General features: G+C 39.9%; 1 protein-coding gene across 1 annotated transcript; it reads left to right on the top strand.

Annotated features, from left to right (window-relative positions):
• Window positions 1-404: 404 nt before the first annotated feature.
• Window positions 405-10,149, top strand: LOC103717205 (uncharacterized). The gene is made up of 3 exons (XM_008805503.6): window positions 405-656; window positions 738-1,353; window positions 6,614-10,149. The coding sequence occupies exons 1-3, from the start codon at window positions 625-627 to the stop codon at window positions 9,671-9,673; spliced, it is 3,708 nt and encodes a 1,235-aa protein (XP_008803725.4). The 5' UTR covers window positions 405-624; the 3' UTR covers window positions 9,674-10,149.
• Window positions 10,150-17,269: the final 7,120 nt, after the last annotated feature.

The raw sequence follows: 17,269 nt of genomic DNA, 5'->3' as shown, positions 1-17,269 counted from the left end.
TCTCCCTACGTGGCGGTGTTTCAAAATGAAGTCCCGCTTGTCCCTCCGATCGGGTGGATCTCATGCGAATTTGGATGTGGTCCGAAGGATGGTCATTTTTGTTATTTTTTTAATTTTTCGTCCCCGCGCCTCTCTTCCCTTAGCTTACGTTCGTTGGCGACAGGACGGGCCCCACCGTCCCCCGCGCCTACGGTAGGGGTGGCGCTGTCCTCTTCCACCCAACCGCGGCTGCCATGACCCATGCCATACGCCATGACGACGTTTTAATTGCCATGCCATGCGCACATGCCATTCCATCATAGCCGTCATAAGAATTTTATGACTTGTTTAAAATTTAAATATATAATTTTAATCATTTGTCGCTATCCATCATAAATGAGATGGTAAGACAGCGCAGGAATTCCGAGGAGGAGAGCGGGAAATGGAAAGGGTGCGGTGGAAAAAGCAGCAGGTTCCGGGCTTTATCCCATCTTCCTCCTCCATGTCTTTTATTATTCTCCCTCTCTCTCCCCTTCTCCTCCTCCCACCATCCCCCACTCATAATTCGAGACGAGAATAATTATATTCCTCTCTCCTTCTCCTTCTCCTTCTCTCTCTCTCGTTCATCTGTTCGTGTTCGAAGCCATGGCGGTGGCCTTGGAAAGCTTCTCGATTCGGTAGGACACTTTGAATTCTCGACTTCTTTCTTGCTTTCTCGTTTTTTGGATTTGGATCAGTATTTGTTTTTCTTCTGGTAGAGAGTACACGGCGAAGATGAGGAGCGTGGACTTCGGCAAATGCTGGCCGTTCGATGGGGATGGGGATGGGAAGAGAGAGGGAGAGATGGGAAGGTCGCTGCCTCCGATCTCGTTCCGGAAGTTCCGATGGTGGTTCGACGAGCTCGAGGCGACGCGATCGGCCGGAGAGAAGCCCGACGGTGGCGCCGTCAGGGGCTTGGAGCTGGAGAGAACCGGGGCGCTGCCCGCGGAGGAGGGGAGGCAGATGAGGACGCCGGTGAAGGCGAAGCAAAGGGCGCCCAAGAAGAGGTCCATCGTGGAGCTGTTCGCCGTGTCGCCGCAGATCGGGGCCGTCGAAGACGAGACGGACGGCTGTGATGGAGTGGAAGGAAAACGAGGCGCCGTCGAAGATGAAAAACGAGAAGAAGAAGTCGGAGGCGAAGAGATAGGAAGAGAAGAGAGTCTGGGAGGGGGAGATGGGGGCGGCGGTACGGACGGGAGGGTTTCTTCGCCAAGGAAAAGAAAGGAGAAGGTGAAGGAAATCCAGAAGAATAAGAAGATGGCTAAAAAATCATGGATAAAATATAAGAGTAAGAAGAAGAAGAAATTAAAAGTCGATATTTGTGCTGCAAAAAAGGTACGCGCCAGATTCTTCAATTCAGATGTGTTTATTTCCTTGTTTTCCTCTCTTTAAAGAAACTAATGGGTAGATTTGTTATATTTCAAGCAAAAGAAAAAGAATCCTGATTTGTTTATTTCCTTTTCCCCTTTCTTAGTTATGACTCAATTAGGTAACTTAATTTCTTTATAATGATTTCTTTGAAAAAATTGGTGACGGAGAGTTGTGGATGGAGTATTGTAAATCTGTTGGGGGTTGAATAGGAGAACCTTAATCTAGAATTAGAGAAGATTCTGGAGATGGATTAGATGGGGCTGCCCTCTTCTACTAATGTTGGTATCAAGAGATTATGTATGAACTGAACTCATTGTTTAGGATGGCGTTTTAAATTCGGTTGTGCTTCCCTGGCCCTATCTACCAATATTTCATGGGTAAAATATATATATGAGAAGGATTTGCCATGTAATAACGACTGGGGCTTTTCTTTATTGAGTGATTCTAGTTATGATGGGAAGTCAAGAACTTATTTTGCTGCTGTTGCACATGGTACGTTGTTGCGGATGGATCGTTTGATGATGGGCATGTTAAACAGTCATTGGTAATTGCTTTCATGATTTTAATGATCTACCGAAGAAGAGAAGAATGGAAGGATTTAGACTCTATTTCTGTCACTCTTTAATTGTTCCAGTTATTTACCTAGGTTTCTTTCTGCTTTTTGACTGACTTTTCAAATATAATTAACAATTTTCTTTGCACTTGGATATTCTTTCACATCATTTGCTTGAGCTATGCTTCCTAGTAGAGTTTCTGATGATCACTTGTAGTTTGTACAATTATAGAAAGGCCTATTACTCAAACTATATGTTTCTTGTGATGAATGGAGGCGTTTGAGAAGGTGCATTCACGTTACTAACCTTTGCTAGTGATAGGCATGAAATCAATCGTTACTTTTATCCTGATGGTTTTTTTTCTCCCTGTGATGAAACTTTGAAATGTCACATCCGCATTATTATTACGGACGTAGAGTTTTGAAAAGAAAAGGAGTTGAAGTCACTCAAATCCTCAACTGATGAATGCATGAACGCATCATCTAATTGAATTGATTGATCATCACATTTTAATGCTTAAAGTGTTTGTTAAGATATTTGGCAAGCCCATTCCCCATTTCCATATGGTTACGATGATTTACTGTGCTGATACCTGATCAAAGCCCTAGTTGACAAGAACTAATACCCCATTATAAAGTTAAACAGATACATAATAAGTTTGAAGTACCACCTTGTATCATATAATTTGTTATTTTTCAAGAAATTGACCTGCCTTTTGCAATTCTGGATACATTTGGACAGTATGCATCATGAAGGAAATAGTTCACTAGTTCACTTCCCTTTTAATATAGCATGGGGCAAGTTTCTCACTTCGTCAATATTCCATCAAAAAAATATGAAGGAAATAGTTGACTAGCTCTAATGATAAATTGCCCTAAACATCTGAATCCAGATTCTGATGTAGCTATGGTTAATATTTCCAAGTTATAAGATGCTAGGTTTTCTCAGTGTAGGCTGAAAGCAATAAAGATAACCTTTTTATATTCCTGAATCTTTTTTTTTTTAAAAAAAGAAATCCAATCCTGTTTCTTGCTGTCAAGGGGATGCAACTGTTAAATGTACCTATTCTCAGCTAAAAGGAGGAGATACTATATGTGGTCTGAAAGTTAGATATGTATAATTCTATAAATCATAATAATTAAGTATGGAACTTGTAACCTTATATATTTTATTCTACATATGCATATCTGACATTTATTTGATAACAAAATAGTTTTTTATGATATATTTTTAAATAAATAGATAAAATAACCAATCTGCTAGTTGGAAATTTTCATGGTACATGTCAACATCTATTACATGTTCTTATAAATGTTTTTTAAATGCATGGAATATCTGCCGTAAATAAGTTTATTTTCATTAGTCATGAGTCTTAAGGTTTCTTCAAGTTAGGCTGCTCCTGAATTCAGTTTCATCGGGTCTGAATTGGATTAAGGATTGTCTGGTCTGTGTGAACAATGTTATGATGCATGGTCTAGCCAATACATATATTTAAGAAAATTTTTGTAAAATGTAAATATCAAATTCTTCTTTCATTTCTTTATAAGAGTTGAATATATTCGACTTAGGTCCTAAATTAAATTTAAATTTTTAGTCGCAAGATTTGTTGAAAACATGTAGTCTTTCTAATAAACAATCTATCCCAAAATTGGTTGGGTCAATTCAAACTTTTTGTTTTCGGTGATCAAGCCTAGCTAGATGGTATCAATTTGATACATCAGGTTTGGTGTGCATGTCCAAGGTGTACGTATAAACATGTTAGTTTTATATGCCTGATTGTTATTTACAAGTAATTCTTATATTCTGTTCTTATATATATGTGGAGGACTATTAATACACACATAGACATTATGGTTCTTGTCACTCTACTTGACCTTCGTTGGGACTTGATGTTATTGGATCTTAAATAGGCCTGGCATGGACTTGAGACTTGTGTTGGTCTAAATCAGGCTAGATTAATTTGGGTTTAATGGAAGACATTATTTGTTTGCATAATCCAATATGAGAAGCTATTTTTCTATTTCCATAACAAACTAAATGTTTCTTAACTCGTCCGGTTTATCATGTTAATCATGTAAACGGGGTAAACAGCTCACTAAGTCAACAAGTGCCTAGAATAATAGGCTAGTTTGGTTAAGTTCTTTGGTTTGACATAACCTGTTATCTTGATCTATGTCCTTAATGGGCGAGGTCATAATTAGTAAATCTAGAACAGACAAAAACAACTTATAATATTAGTTCATTCATAATAGCATATATGCTGCTTGTACAATGTGCATTGTTGACCACTCATATTTAACAATAGATAACATATGCACATATATATGTGTGTGTGTGTGTGTTAACATATGCACATATATATATGTGTGATTGTGCTATTATTCATTCTTGCATGCACACTAATGAACATACTGTATGCATTGAAAATACAGAAGCGACAACTATAAATGATAAGGTCGCACTAAATTGGTTGGATCAATAAATAGGATTGGAGTTAGATTATTCCGATCAGATGTTGCTCGGCCTTACTTGATTGGGATAGTTGAGATTAAAGTTTTGTCAGTACCGTACCATACTAATATCAAACTGCTATATTGTATCGCACTGTACCAATACTTGATATGCTGAACCTTACCATATCATACCGCATACCAACACTGTAATAGGATGACACGAGTACAGAGTTTCATACCGAAACGGTAAACCTTGGTTGAGATTCATATTGATAAATATCATAATATTTATTTTGAAATAAATTGATGCTTTCTGATATTAATTTTCATCAGATGCATATGTACTCATAAAATATATATGTAACTTATCATTGTTGCACAAAACAAAAATCACTATCATGACTCCCATTTCTTGTATCTGTTAACAACTTCACTAGAATCACCTAGCTAGAGTACTTATGAAATCATTTGAATGGATGATATGTAAATTAGATGCCGTTTAGTCACTATTTTCTTCTAGTAGCAAGGTTGGGATAAAGATTTCCTATATCATGTGTCATAATCATTCTTGGATAGAATTATTATTAAATTTTTGTCTAAACTATGAATCCTAGATAGGGCTGGCAATTTCTAACCTTGCTCTACCACCCTACCTAGCCTTCTTGAGAATTAGGTTTGGGGGATGATTTTTTTTTTTTTAATAATTGGATTGGTTTTGGTCATTGCAGACCAATTTGATTATAAATATGTTGGGTGGTTTGGCCCTTGGACCCAATAGGTGACCATGGATTCAAGAAACCCTTAAAAACTATCCCAAGTCCGTTAGGATGGTGGTAATAGTGTGGTGGGCCATGAGTTGATCAAACCTTAGTTTGGGTATTTAGGAATGCCGTGCAGTTCATGGTCAAAATATACGAAGAGAAAAGTAGAGAACATGTTTAAAATCTATCACATTTTCTTCTAGAACTCCACTTTAATTTTTTTTCCTCATCTCTCTCTCTCACTTGATATTGTCGCCCCTAGATCCTCTTTTCTTGGCGCTATTTTGGTTTCATTTTTTGAAGGTAAATGCTTAACAAATGAAGTCATACTTGAGTTGGCAGGATGGATATAGTTTTAATCTGGATCCAACCAAATCCAACCCATTGCCTATCCTACTCCCAAAGCATATGACTATGTGCTCTGCTTGTTTTCCTTCAGGTACTCTTTATCATTCAATCATCATCATCATGGTCATACATTTTTTAATTTTCAATATTCTAAGCTCATTTATAATGACACCTAGAACTATTTTCAAGTCCACACATGTGAATTGCAGAATTATGCTCTCTCAATTTATAATAATGGATTTGTTTGCTCATATTCTAGTAGTGTTACCACTGGATAGGATAATGTACTACTGGTGTATGAGTAAAATCACATGAGGATTTAGTAATACAAAGCTAAATGTACAAATATATTCTTATATAGACTGCAGTTTGAAGGGAAGAGATTAAATGTAGAGAATTCTCAAACTAGGGTGCCCATACTATTCATAGGACGGACAATTTCCTTGAATTATGAAGTCTACATATGCCAACAGCTTTGTCTTATTATCTTTGCAACTGGAAGGGTAGCTAGAACTGGAACTTTATGATGAAGAAAAGATATCATGATGCTGCTAAAGGCCTTGTTAGTAAGGGGAGAAGCAGCAAGAATATTCTGTGTCCTTTAGCATATCTTAAATCTGTCTACCCAACCCCCATGCAATTAAATATATGCCATAGCCTGCAGTGATGGAAGGGTCAATTGACAATGGGTAATCTAACAATAGGGATAGACATATGTTTGGATGAGAAATGGCAAAGTATCGATGCCATGTTGAACTGATATGATGCCAAATACCAAGAGAAAAGACTTCGTGAAAAGAAGAAAAATCATGAAATACATCTCAAAGATCATGATCTATTCATTGAAATTTTATAAAGTTGAAAAGAAACAAGGGAAAAACTTTGAGAAAAAGGATTGAGAACAAGTAAATAATACTGCTCCTGATAAATTTAGAACCTTTCCGTGTATTCATTGATTACATTCTCCTTGGGGAGATAAGAATACTGACTTGATTCATATTGCTTGATTGTCATTCTATTTTCTGCCATTTGTTGCACGACATTTTGCTTTGATCTTTGGCTTCTTTTGTTTTTCTAACTTACTGTAAAGCTGCATCTTCTGTCCCAGGAGAAAAATTTTAGGACCAAAACATCATATTCAGGTGATATTTCTCAGTTGCTTCAAGATTCAGTGTGTAAAAAGAGGCTCAGAAAGGCTCTGAGGGATTCTGTTGATGTCAGAAAGAAGAAACCCTCAACAGTGAAAAGTTTACTGAAGAAACAAAATTGCAAATTAATCCGAGATTCCAAGTTGCTTTTTAAAAAGCAGGAGGCAGGAAAGGTCTTGCCAATTCATGGCATCCTCAAGAATCATACAAAATCCTCTTCTGTTAAGAAGTCAAGTCTGATAGGCAATACACAAGGTGGAAATTCTTTTAAGCCTTCTTGTGTCTCAGAAAAGCACGTAAGGTTTTCTGGCAAGGATGACATACTTGGACACAGCAAGGGCTTTTCTCCTTTGGAGCTGCCTCAATTGCAAAGCCTTTGTAAAATATTTTCTGATGTCTTGGCTGCATCATCAGCTAGGGGTGAATTAGGCAAAGGTGATAAACTTCCACCTCCTACTAAGGGAGCTCAGGTGGTGTATGACAGTGAAAATGATGCTGTGGCTAGTGGTGCAGAGGAAACATCTGGGGGTGGAAAGGCACAGTTGAGTGATGCTAACAGTCGGGCTGCTTCCCATGAGTTCATTAATCCCAATAACGAGACCTGTCCTGATAGAGAGAGATCCTCTTTGGGCGAAGTTGTAGACTTGAATAGTGCTATACAGAGCTCCAGTAATTCAAATAACATACACTCTGGTAGCTCAGGTTTGTCAGCTAGTCACGTGTATTCAGGTAAACAACAAGTTCTGAATTCTTATGGTAAAGAAGGGTCAAATTCTGATGAAGGAATTCATTCAGATAAAAGAACAAAAAGTAATCTGCCTGCTCCCATTGAAAGTGGTATTTCAAGTTCTGAAATAATGAGTTCACTGGCCATGACCAGGAATCTACTTTCGCAGCCTTCGACAACCTGTTCAGTAATGAGTATGGAAACAAATGAGAGGCAACCAGATTTATTTCTAGGGCCCAGGATTGATGTTGATAGATGTGTTTCAGAAATTCAACCTATGCGCTTTATCACTCCTAAAAATTTGAGAAGTAGCATATGCACGTCATTTGGATTAAAGGGATCTGGGGAAACAAGACTAGTGTCAGATCAGATGCCCATCTGCAAGGATAAGTGTATTGATGGGGACTTTATCGGCTTGCCTCTTAATTCTCAAGGAGAACTCATCAAGTTGCATTCTAGTGGTAAGTTTGGTCTTCTTGATTTGTTTAAGCATCAAAACACGGTAGTGGGTTCTTGCCATAGCTTCCCAGTTTCTGATCTTGTTGAGTCGAGGAGAAACATGGATCATATAAATATGAGAGGAAAGTTTCCTGCTGCACCATTGTACATGAAAGATCAGTTGAGATGGTACCCAGAACGGTGCAGCAACCCTGCTAGTATTCCTGTAACTTCTGGGCTAGGTATTATGCAGTTGCATGGTTTTGAAAGGATGGAAGTTCAAAACCATTTAGCAATGAGGGACAAAGACCAACATTTCCATCATGGACCAAATTACATGAAAGTTTCTTGTTATGGATGCAGGGAACATAGTCAACAAGATCATAATTTGAACAACAGGGAGAAGTTTCAAGCAGAGGGAAACTTGAACCACGGGGTTCAGCCTGCTCACCAACCAACAATGCGCTTGATGGGTAAAAATGTTACCGTCGGTAAAAGTAGCGAAGACTGCAGAAATTTTGATGATGGAAAGATTTGGACTGACAAGGAAATAATTAGTGAACACAGCCCCTCTGTAAGACTGTCTGATACATCCCTTCCAAGCCGATGGCTTCAACAGGAGTGGTTCAAACATCCAGCATCTGAGGCATCAAGACTTTTTCAACCATTAGAATCTTCATCAAGCATTTATCGCAGTCCAGCAGTTGAGCCAAGATTTGATCATATGCATTTTGATTGTCAAGAACAGTGGATATCAAGAAATGGCCTTTCGTCCACCATGAGAAACCATGGTTCCAGGATGAATCCTTGTAGCCATCCACCTCCTCAAACAATGCCGAATAAGATTCCTAACCGTGCAGTAAATTCTGTAACTGATTATGTTGAAGTGGGGCATCAAATACCATTTATGGCAACTCCTCAAAATATTAGTCAGCATATGCTGCTAATGTCTACACATTGCAAGCATAGCCAGAGCTTTTCCTTTAGTACATCGTCAATTTCCCACCCTGCATTTTTAAGTCAGAATTGTGGGAATTTTGTTGAATCATCATCAGTTCAATCTTCACTTTGCCAACCAGAGTGGCTGCTAAATGCAGAACAGCATAAGAACGGCAACAAATCCTCTTTTCCCTTTTGTTCTGATCCTATTGGTATTCATCACCCCTGCACAACATCAGGAAGTAAGCTCCCTCTGCTTCCTTTTATGTATCCCACATCAATTATATCTTTTCCTATTTATAATACCAGTTCTTCGCACACCTGTGGCTCTACTCCTGTAGTTCATTCTCCATTTATCCCAGTCTATCCTGCAAGCAAAACCACTTTTTCAGGCAATGCCCGCTTTAGAAACAAGACTAAGCACAGGGATAGAACAAAATCCAAGCTTACGTATCTCAAAAGTCTGGATCGGGCAAACAAAAGTAACAAAAGGCCTGCAGCTAAAGATGATGGATTCATGAAACCAGTGAAGAAGCCTCATTTAACAATACAAGACAACTCTAATGTTCCACCAGGCCCAAGGAGAGAACAGTTGAATGTTGGTTCATCAGATGATGCAGGAACACCAGAAATATCAGCTTTGGCTAATAAAATTATTGATGTTGGTCTTCCAGTAACAAGCAATGGAAAAAATGGGTTAAAAATTCCTTCTGCATCTAGTTCTTTAAACCCTTCCAGTGGGACAAGATCAGGACCTGTCAAACTGAGTGCAGGAGCAAAGCATATTCTAAAGCCCAGTCAAAATATGGATGAGGATAATTCTAGACCAATTTATTCAACCATCCCTTTTGCAGTTGGGACTAGTTGTAGTACAGCTCCAGTTTCTCAGAAATCAGCAACAATTTACAGGTTCTAGTGGCCATGCGCAACCTTATAATGGAAGGTTTAAGTGATGATTTCTTCTGTAACATATCTTCCACCTGAATGCTTATCTGTCGAGTGAATACTTATAATTTCGGTAATGGTTTCTCTTTGATTCTAACATGGTGACATTGGTTTTTGGTCTGGAAGGGAAGCATTACATGGTTGCAGCTCTATATGCTCAGGTGCGTAAAATATTGCATTATTTGACTGCTAATCTCTGGGTTTTTCAAAGCTCTTGTTGCTGCAACAATTTGAACCTTGAGCTGCGATCAGGTAATTTGGATTTTCTTCCTAGAATCCAATCTCCCTGTTTTGAGTCATATGTAATAGCATGTTGTTGTCTTGGCACTTGTATCTTCTCTTAAAGTCTTAATTTTTTGTCTGAAAGTACAATGCCAGCTTATTGTGGATTCGTTCTGTTACTTATTTTCATGCTATTTATATTTGTTCGAGTATGGAGCTTACAAAGTTTGTGTATTTTGTTCTTCTCTCACTCCAAGTGCATTATTGGTTTCTTTTCAGTTACTTTTGTGTTGTTTAACCATGAAATGATTTCACACAGATATCTTATTCGTTTGTCTGTTTTGTTGCTTGTGTCATTTGATAGATGGTTTCAAGTAATTATTTTGTGTTTGGTTTATAACTTTTTTTTTTTTTTTGCTGTAAACAATGTTAGGTTTGTAAAGCAGGTATATTTTTTCACAGTTATCCCCCCTATAGTTTTTCCTCATTTTTTGTTAGTGACACTGGTTCTTCAATTCCATGTGAGAAAAGGATCCTTGGACCCTTGACATCTGTTCTCATCCGCCTTTGACTGGTATAAGGATTTTATTATACTTAACAGGACACGTAGAAATTGCCATGTTTGGGCGGGTGGGCCCTGAAGCATTGGCACGAGGGCAGAGATGCTTCTTTCTGTGGCGAGAGATTGCAAGGTACCTGCCTACCGCGTGGATGCACACTAGATGGCTGATAGACGATGGGCAAAGTATTGATGTGGTTGGGGACCCGTGGGTAGATGCTCTTCCTTTACGGCATTGGCCGACTTTGGTTAGTGTCGAGGCAGCAAAGGACCTACAAGTCTGTGATCTCCTTGGCCTCGGGGGGTTGCATGGGACGAGTTTAGGCTGGTCCAGCTTTTCAGGGGGCACTTGGCTAAGAGGGTCCATTCCCTTCCATTATCTGGGTGTGTAGGTCCAGACGTGCGGTTTTGGAGCATCTCTACCCGGTCCAGTGTCAGGGTGAGCGACCTCTCCCCCATTCTCTGGCAGCAGTACGAGTTTGGGCCAAACTGCACCTGGATCTGGCGTTTGGGACTCCACCCGAAGGTTGCACTGTTCTTCTGGAAGATAGTCTGGGACCGCCTTCCGATGAGAGCAGTACTTAGTGGATGAGGACTGAGGTTTTTCCCGGTATGTAGGGACTGTAGTGTGGACGAGACGGTGGACCATGCCTTGTTTTAGTACATATGGGCTAGGGCGACTTGGCGACTGGCAAGGATCCCGCAGGAGATTCGGGGTTGGAGGGACCAGTTCTTACAGGTCATGCGCCGATGTTCAGAGTCCTCACTATTTAGGAGGCGGCTCGAGCGATTTACACGTCCTACCAGATCTAGCTGGCTAGGAATGCTCGAACCTTTGGCAAGCGCAGTAAGTCGCAGAGATTCGTGGTGGAGAGTGCTCGTGTGCAGGTGGCGGAACTCAGTCACATCATACCTGACGATGGGACCTTGACAGCTCGGAACATCTAGGCTTTCCATTTTACTCAACCGTATTCCGTATAGTTTTTTTTACCTAGGAGCCCCCACCCTCGAGTTTCCTCAAGATTAACTTCGATAGGTTTGTCTTGGACGGAGGTACGAGGGGCGGCGCGGGTTTCATTATTCGGGACTCATCTGCTAGGGTCGTAGCTGCAAGGAGCAGTCAACTCTTCGATATATCGGTCCCAGGTGCGAAGTTGAGCCACGTGGGAAGGCCTTTGTCACGCCCGGTGTATTTTACAGGCCAGTTCCATTGTCCTGGAGGAGGACTCGGCTACGGTCATCAGTTGGATCCAGGGGAGCTCTAGGGGTAATGGGTGCGTCCACCCTTACTCTGAGATATTTGGGCAATGGTGAGGGATGGAGGGGCCTTTCATGCCAAGCATGTTTTCCGTGAAACTAATGGGGCTACGGACTGAGTGTCTGCTTATGTAGCCAGTCACTCCAGTAGTATCCTGTGGGCTGGAGATGGGGAGCTGCCTCTGGCACTCCGAGGTATTTTATTTTTTGATTTTATTGGGTGCATCCGTACTCGTCAGATATGATCCATCCACTTTAGCAACAATATAAAAAAAAAAAGAAGGGCATCAAGTCTACCGACAAAGAAGGCATGATGCTTCTCTACAACTTGCTCTTGAGGTTAGCTATGCTGCCTCAACCTAGTGCTTAATCATGTCATTTTCTCTTATCTGTTGGCGAACAATGCTTTGAAAAATCAAAACTCGATGGTGTTGCGTGTTTTAATTACTTGGCGCATGGACTTTCCATGACAAAATCACTAGTATTAACTCGTCTTTTGTCGCCTGGCTATTACAAAGCCTACTATTCTCTTCCATACAGATCTTTATTATCGCAGCAGCATAGCCCACATTAAGCTAGCAGAGAAAGAACCGCGTTCCTCCCGAGGTATTGTCCGCTTTGGACGCTCCGGCCCGCGCGTCCAACGCAGACGGGGGGAGACCACTGCCCTTTGGGCGCTCCGGCCCGCGTGTCTAGTGCAGACGGGGGAAGACCACTGCCCTCATGGTTTTGCCCTTCAAAAGACGCCTCGAGAGGAAAGGATTTTCACCCCCCATTTAAGGCATAGAACCTTTCCGCTACTAGCCGATGTGGAACTAAATTCAAGGCCCCATCCCCCCCCCCAACATAGCCCCCCCAGCGGGAAGGTTGTTGAGCCTCCGCAGTCCTGAGGGGTAGTCAACGGTGGGAGGAGGCGCCCCCTACCTGACGCGCCATCTGTTGCGGGGACAACGCTTTGGCCGGAGCCTCGCGCAACAGCATAGCCCACATTAAGTTAGCAGAGAAAGAGGACCGTGTTCCTCCCGAGGTATTGTCCGCTTTGAACGCTTCGGCCCACGCGTCCAGTGCACACGGGGGGAGACCACTGCCCTTTGGGCGCTCCAGCCCGCGCGTCCAGCGCAGATGGGGGGAGACCACTGCACTCACGGTTTTGCCCTTCAAAAGGCGCCTCAAAAGGAAAGGATTTCCACCCCCCATTTAAGGCACAGAAACTTTCCGCTACCAGCCGATGTGGGACTAAATTCAATGCCGCCCCCCCCCCCCCCCATACAAACAAAAATACATGAGCGATATAACCACCGTTAATTGGTAAACGCCCATTGTGTTAAATGTATCATCTGCAGTGGGGCTTTTTCTTCCTTTTGTTTTTTTTTGTTCCTGATAATTCAGTCCATCAAACCAACCTACAACTATGGCCTTTTTTTTCTTTTTTTCTTTTTTTGGGTAAACCGGCGTCTCACTATACATGGATGTGAGTATGCCACGAGCAATCAGAATACAAAACACGATCGAGGCCAGTGCCATCTCATAAGAAAGCTCCGGAATGATAAGTTGCGGAGGAGGCGATCCAGTCCGCCACACTGTTCGCCTTCTGAAATATATGTGTAACCCAAAAAGAGTCAAGACTATCCAGAAGGTGGCATACATTTCCGACTAGTAGGTGTAGATCTGGCTTGACATGCTCGCACCTAATCCACTCAATTACTGTGGCAGAATCATCCTCCAAAAATATCCGCTGAGTCTCCAAGTGCACATAACTATGGCCTTCAATGATCAATTCACTCCTGATCTCTGTTATATAGCACAGCCATTTACACCACAATCCAAGGGCATCCCGTTAGAGTTCCTTTATGTTGGCCCAATAATTTATGATATATAAGGAACCGTCACATGCGCCGACAGTAATTATCAAACCACATGGTCTCCTTTCTCATCTCCTCCTCTTCTAATATCCCCTACATCCTCATTTCCATCTTCAATAAATACAACATCTTATTTCATCTTTAAACTTCCCTTGGCGTAAAAGAAAGACGTGCACAAGATAAATAGGTTGTTTTGTTTAATAAATCATACAAATAATAGTTACTTTTAGAAAGATCACGGCCATCACATGCATGCATGCCCAGCACTAGAAAGCAACCGAGAAAGAAAAACCGATTTTTCACCAAAAAAAAAGAAAGAAAACCGATGCGGGCTGGCTGAAAATCCACATCCTCGAGCAGCTGATTGGGATGCCGCACCAGATAGATAAAGTAATAAATACACTTCCGTTCTGTGAGGATGAATATTTAACTTAAGACTGCGAGGAAAGGGTTTAGGTAGCATTTTTATATTATTTTCTTCAAAAAGAATACCATTTCAAATTGTCAAAAAAAGGTTTTAGATAGTGCCTTATGCCAAATAATAATCATATCAGTGTTACAATAAAGATGGATGATTATAAATAAATGTTGGCATAATCCTTTTATTTTTTTCTTCATTGGATTCAAAAATACTGGTTTTGTTAATCATCCACTCATTTTTTTATGAAAAATTTTGAATTAAAAAAATAATATTTCAATCGAAAATGTATTAAGTAAAAGAAATGATAGTTATTTATGTCATCTTTTATAGTACTTTTATAAAAAAATTACCTCTTCCTTTACAAACCAAATGTTAAATTTCTTCAGGTGCAATAATGCGAAAGAGTCATAGTATCAAGCAAGAAAATCGTTAAATCGTTACTAGAGATTATATCGATATATTATCAGTTCAGTACGGAACTAAATGCATATATATTTTATAGGTATATATATATATATTTAATAATTTTTTTCTCTTTTGGCTATGATATTATTTCAATTTAGGCAATTTAGGTTGGTATCAAACAGCACAGGATATTTCTGCTTGATTCAGATTAGATCGGCTCACATGCTGAGTTGAACTTGGGAACCATTGTAGTTCCAAATGACTCGGGAGAATACTGTATTAAATTGCCTTCAAAATTATTGCTTGGCACCATCGAAAGTCAAATTTTTTTTAGGAAATGAATATGTAATATTAAACCTTTGATGCCAGGGTACTGTGGTTGCAGCAGTACGACTCCTGCTCCTATTGACTATTTACTATGTTCACCTGTGGTCGTGAAGGACCGGCCGGAACACCAAAAAAAAAAAAAAAAAGGACCGGCCGGAATCCACGGCAATGCTGAGGCGGTATCGGCTGGCCATGTGTCCCGAAGCGCCACTAGATTGCCCCCGACGTGCCGTCCAACACGGCGCGGCGTATGGCCCAAAGCCGCGTGTACCGCGCCGTTCCTTTCCTGCCACGTAGGATGATATCTCTCTGGGTACATGCCGGTTCTCTATAGCAGTACTTTTTTTAATATTTAATACAGAACCATTTATTCTGCCAACATATATGATATGGACCTATGTAGAGCGCATTTTAGTCATGCATGCATGCAGCATGCTATGATGGCATGCGACCAGGATGATACAATAAATAACGTATGGAGGTTTATATAAAAATTGGAGGTATGGTGAGACGCGCAGTAAGGGGGGGGGGGGGGGGGGGGGGGGGCTGGTGATGCGAGGGATGACAGCTAAGCCTCTAAAGCAAACAAAGCGCATATTTATTTTATATTTCACCTTCAGAGGCTGAGACCACCACCCCTTTGTCTCCCTTTGTCTCCTAGAATGAGCTTCTACACACCAAGCCCTTGTTTTCGGCTTTACCGTAAACAAAAATCATGTGGTGGGGTTGGCAGAGAGAGAAATATGCAGTGGATTTCATATTTTCTCTAAATTTATTTTTAATAAAATTTTAAATTTAAATTTTTTATAGATAAAATTATTGGTTCTATGATTGAAAAAAAAATGGTGTCTTCCTCGCTTTTACAATGTATTTTTGATCGGTACATACTACATGATCATATGACATACGTAAGGTTATGTAGCAAATCAATACATATCTTTAGATAAATTGATACACAATTTTTAAAGCATTGTATTTATTAGTATATTACACGACTAAATAATACATTATATTTTGGAAATTATGTATCGATTTATTTAGATATGTGTATTAACTTGCTAGATGATCAGCTTGCTTGGTATGTAATACCTGACTATATTGTATGTACTAATAAAAAATACATTTTGAAAATGAGAAAGAATGCGGATGTCGCGCTTTTATTTTTTATTAACACAAGACTTACAACTCCATCGGTAAGAAAAGTTTTTGGCTTTAAGATTTCGCATTTAAGATAAGCACCAAAATAAACATGATAAAATAGAAAATCTGTCTTATATTTTTTTTTCTCCAATGTTCTTTCTATGTACTTTTTGTTCCTTCGGGTTCCAAATCAGCCTGATATATTTCAAAAATAAAAATAATAGTGAAGAATAGGATGGCGTTTTTTTGTTCGATATGATTGTTGATAGCTTACAATGGCCGTTATTTGTTGTTTTAGAACTCAGAAATAAATAAATATATAATAATTTAAAAAAAATATGACTCTTGTTAATTTATTGAAAAAAAGTTTTTTTACAAAAAACAACTGTGCTGTGGAAACGATAGCCTTGTACGTTGGCCTAGTGCAGTCATCCTTTTGACCTATCAATTTATTAATAACACGTGGACGTCAGCTATTTTTATCTTATATTAGGATCAGCAGTGCTCGAGGACAAAATCTTTCTTTAAATTATAATTCTCTCTCGTGCCCATATCTAACATACTCTTAAAAGTCTTAAATTGACGTAGATAAAATTTAGTAAACTAGATCTCACCTACCTCCACGAAATATTTGACATGGCCCGTCTCAGCTGAAAACAACGTAGTTGGATGACAGCCTAAAATAGAATCATTTATCTGACCTAGATCCTAACCGGGCCCAGTGGGGATTTAAAAACTAGGCAACATAACATAGCTGGGACCCGCATATCAGACAGAAAGTATATTTTTTCAAAAAGGCTGAAAACTTCCATGTCAGACAGACAGGTCAGACTTTTTTTCTTTTTTGAGTAAAAGGAGAAGATTAATAACCTACTCACCAAATTTTATCGGGAAAGAAGCAGAGGCATGCATACATCATTGAAAAGAGCTGGAAAAAGAACATAAGAACAGAGAGATGTTAGAAATGAAAAAAAAGAAGCAGGCCTTCCTCCGAAGATACAAGGAACAAGCAACAGGAGAATCAGAAGAAATGCCACTCAAAAAAATTCAGGTAGTGTACCAAAAAAAAAAAGAATTCAGGTTGCAGCAGGATGGAAGAGATCCTGGATGATCACACGGCTCCAGTTCCGACGTCAGCGCTGCTTTATATTATTTTATAAAAAATTAAGAGATATCTGAACCGTTCAATATATTAGGATATTTAAAATATTTTATTGTTAACAGGTTAGTAGCAAGTAAACACGTTACCGGCCTCCTTAATTTTTTTTTAAAATAAAATATTTTATTATTTTTGCCTATGTTCCATCGACCCCATCTCGGTCGGCGGTGGATGCGGGCCGCCGGCGCCCGCCTACATCTCCAGAAGCAGGAGGA

Source organism: Phoenix dactylifera, chromosome 1 (genome assembly GCF_051530095.1).
Source record: "Phoenix dactylifera cultivar Ajwa chromosome 1, Ajwa_hap1_PhDact_Kaust_v1.1, whole genome shotgun sequence".
NCBI classification, from domain to species: domain Eukaryota; kingdom Viridiplantae; phylum Streptophyta; class Magnoliopsida; order Arecales; family Arecaceae; genus Phoenix; species Phoenix dactylifera.
Note: the sequence above shows the minus strand (reverse complement) of the source record. Positions and strands in the feature narration are given on the sequence as shown.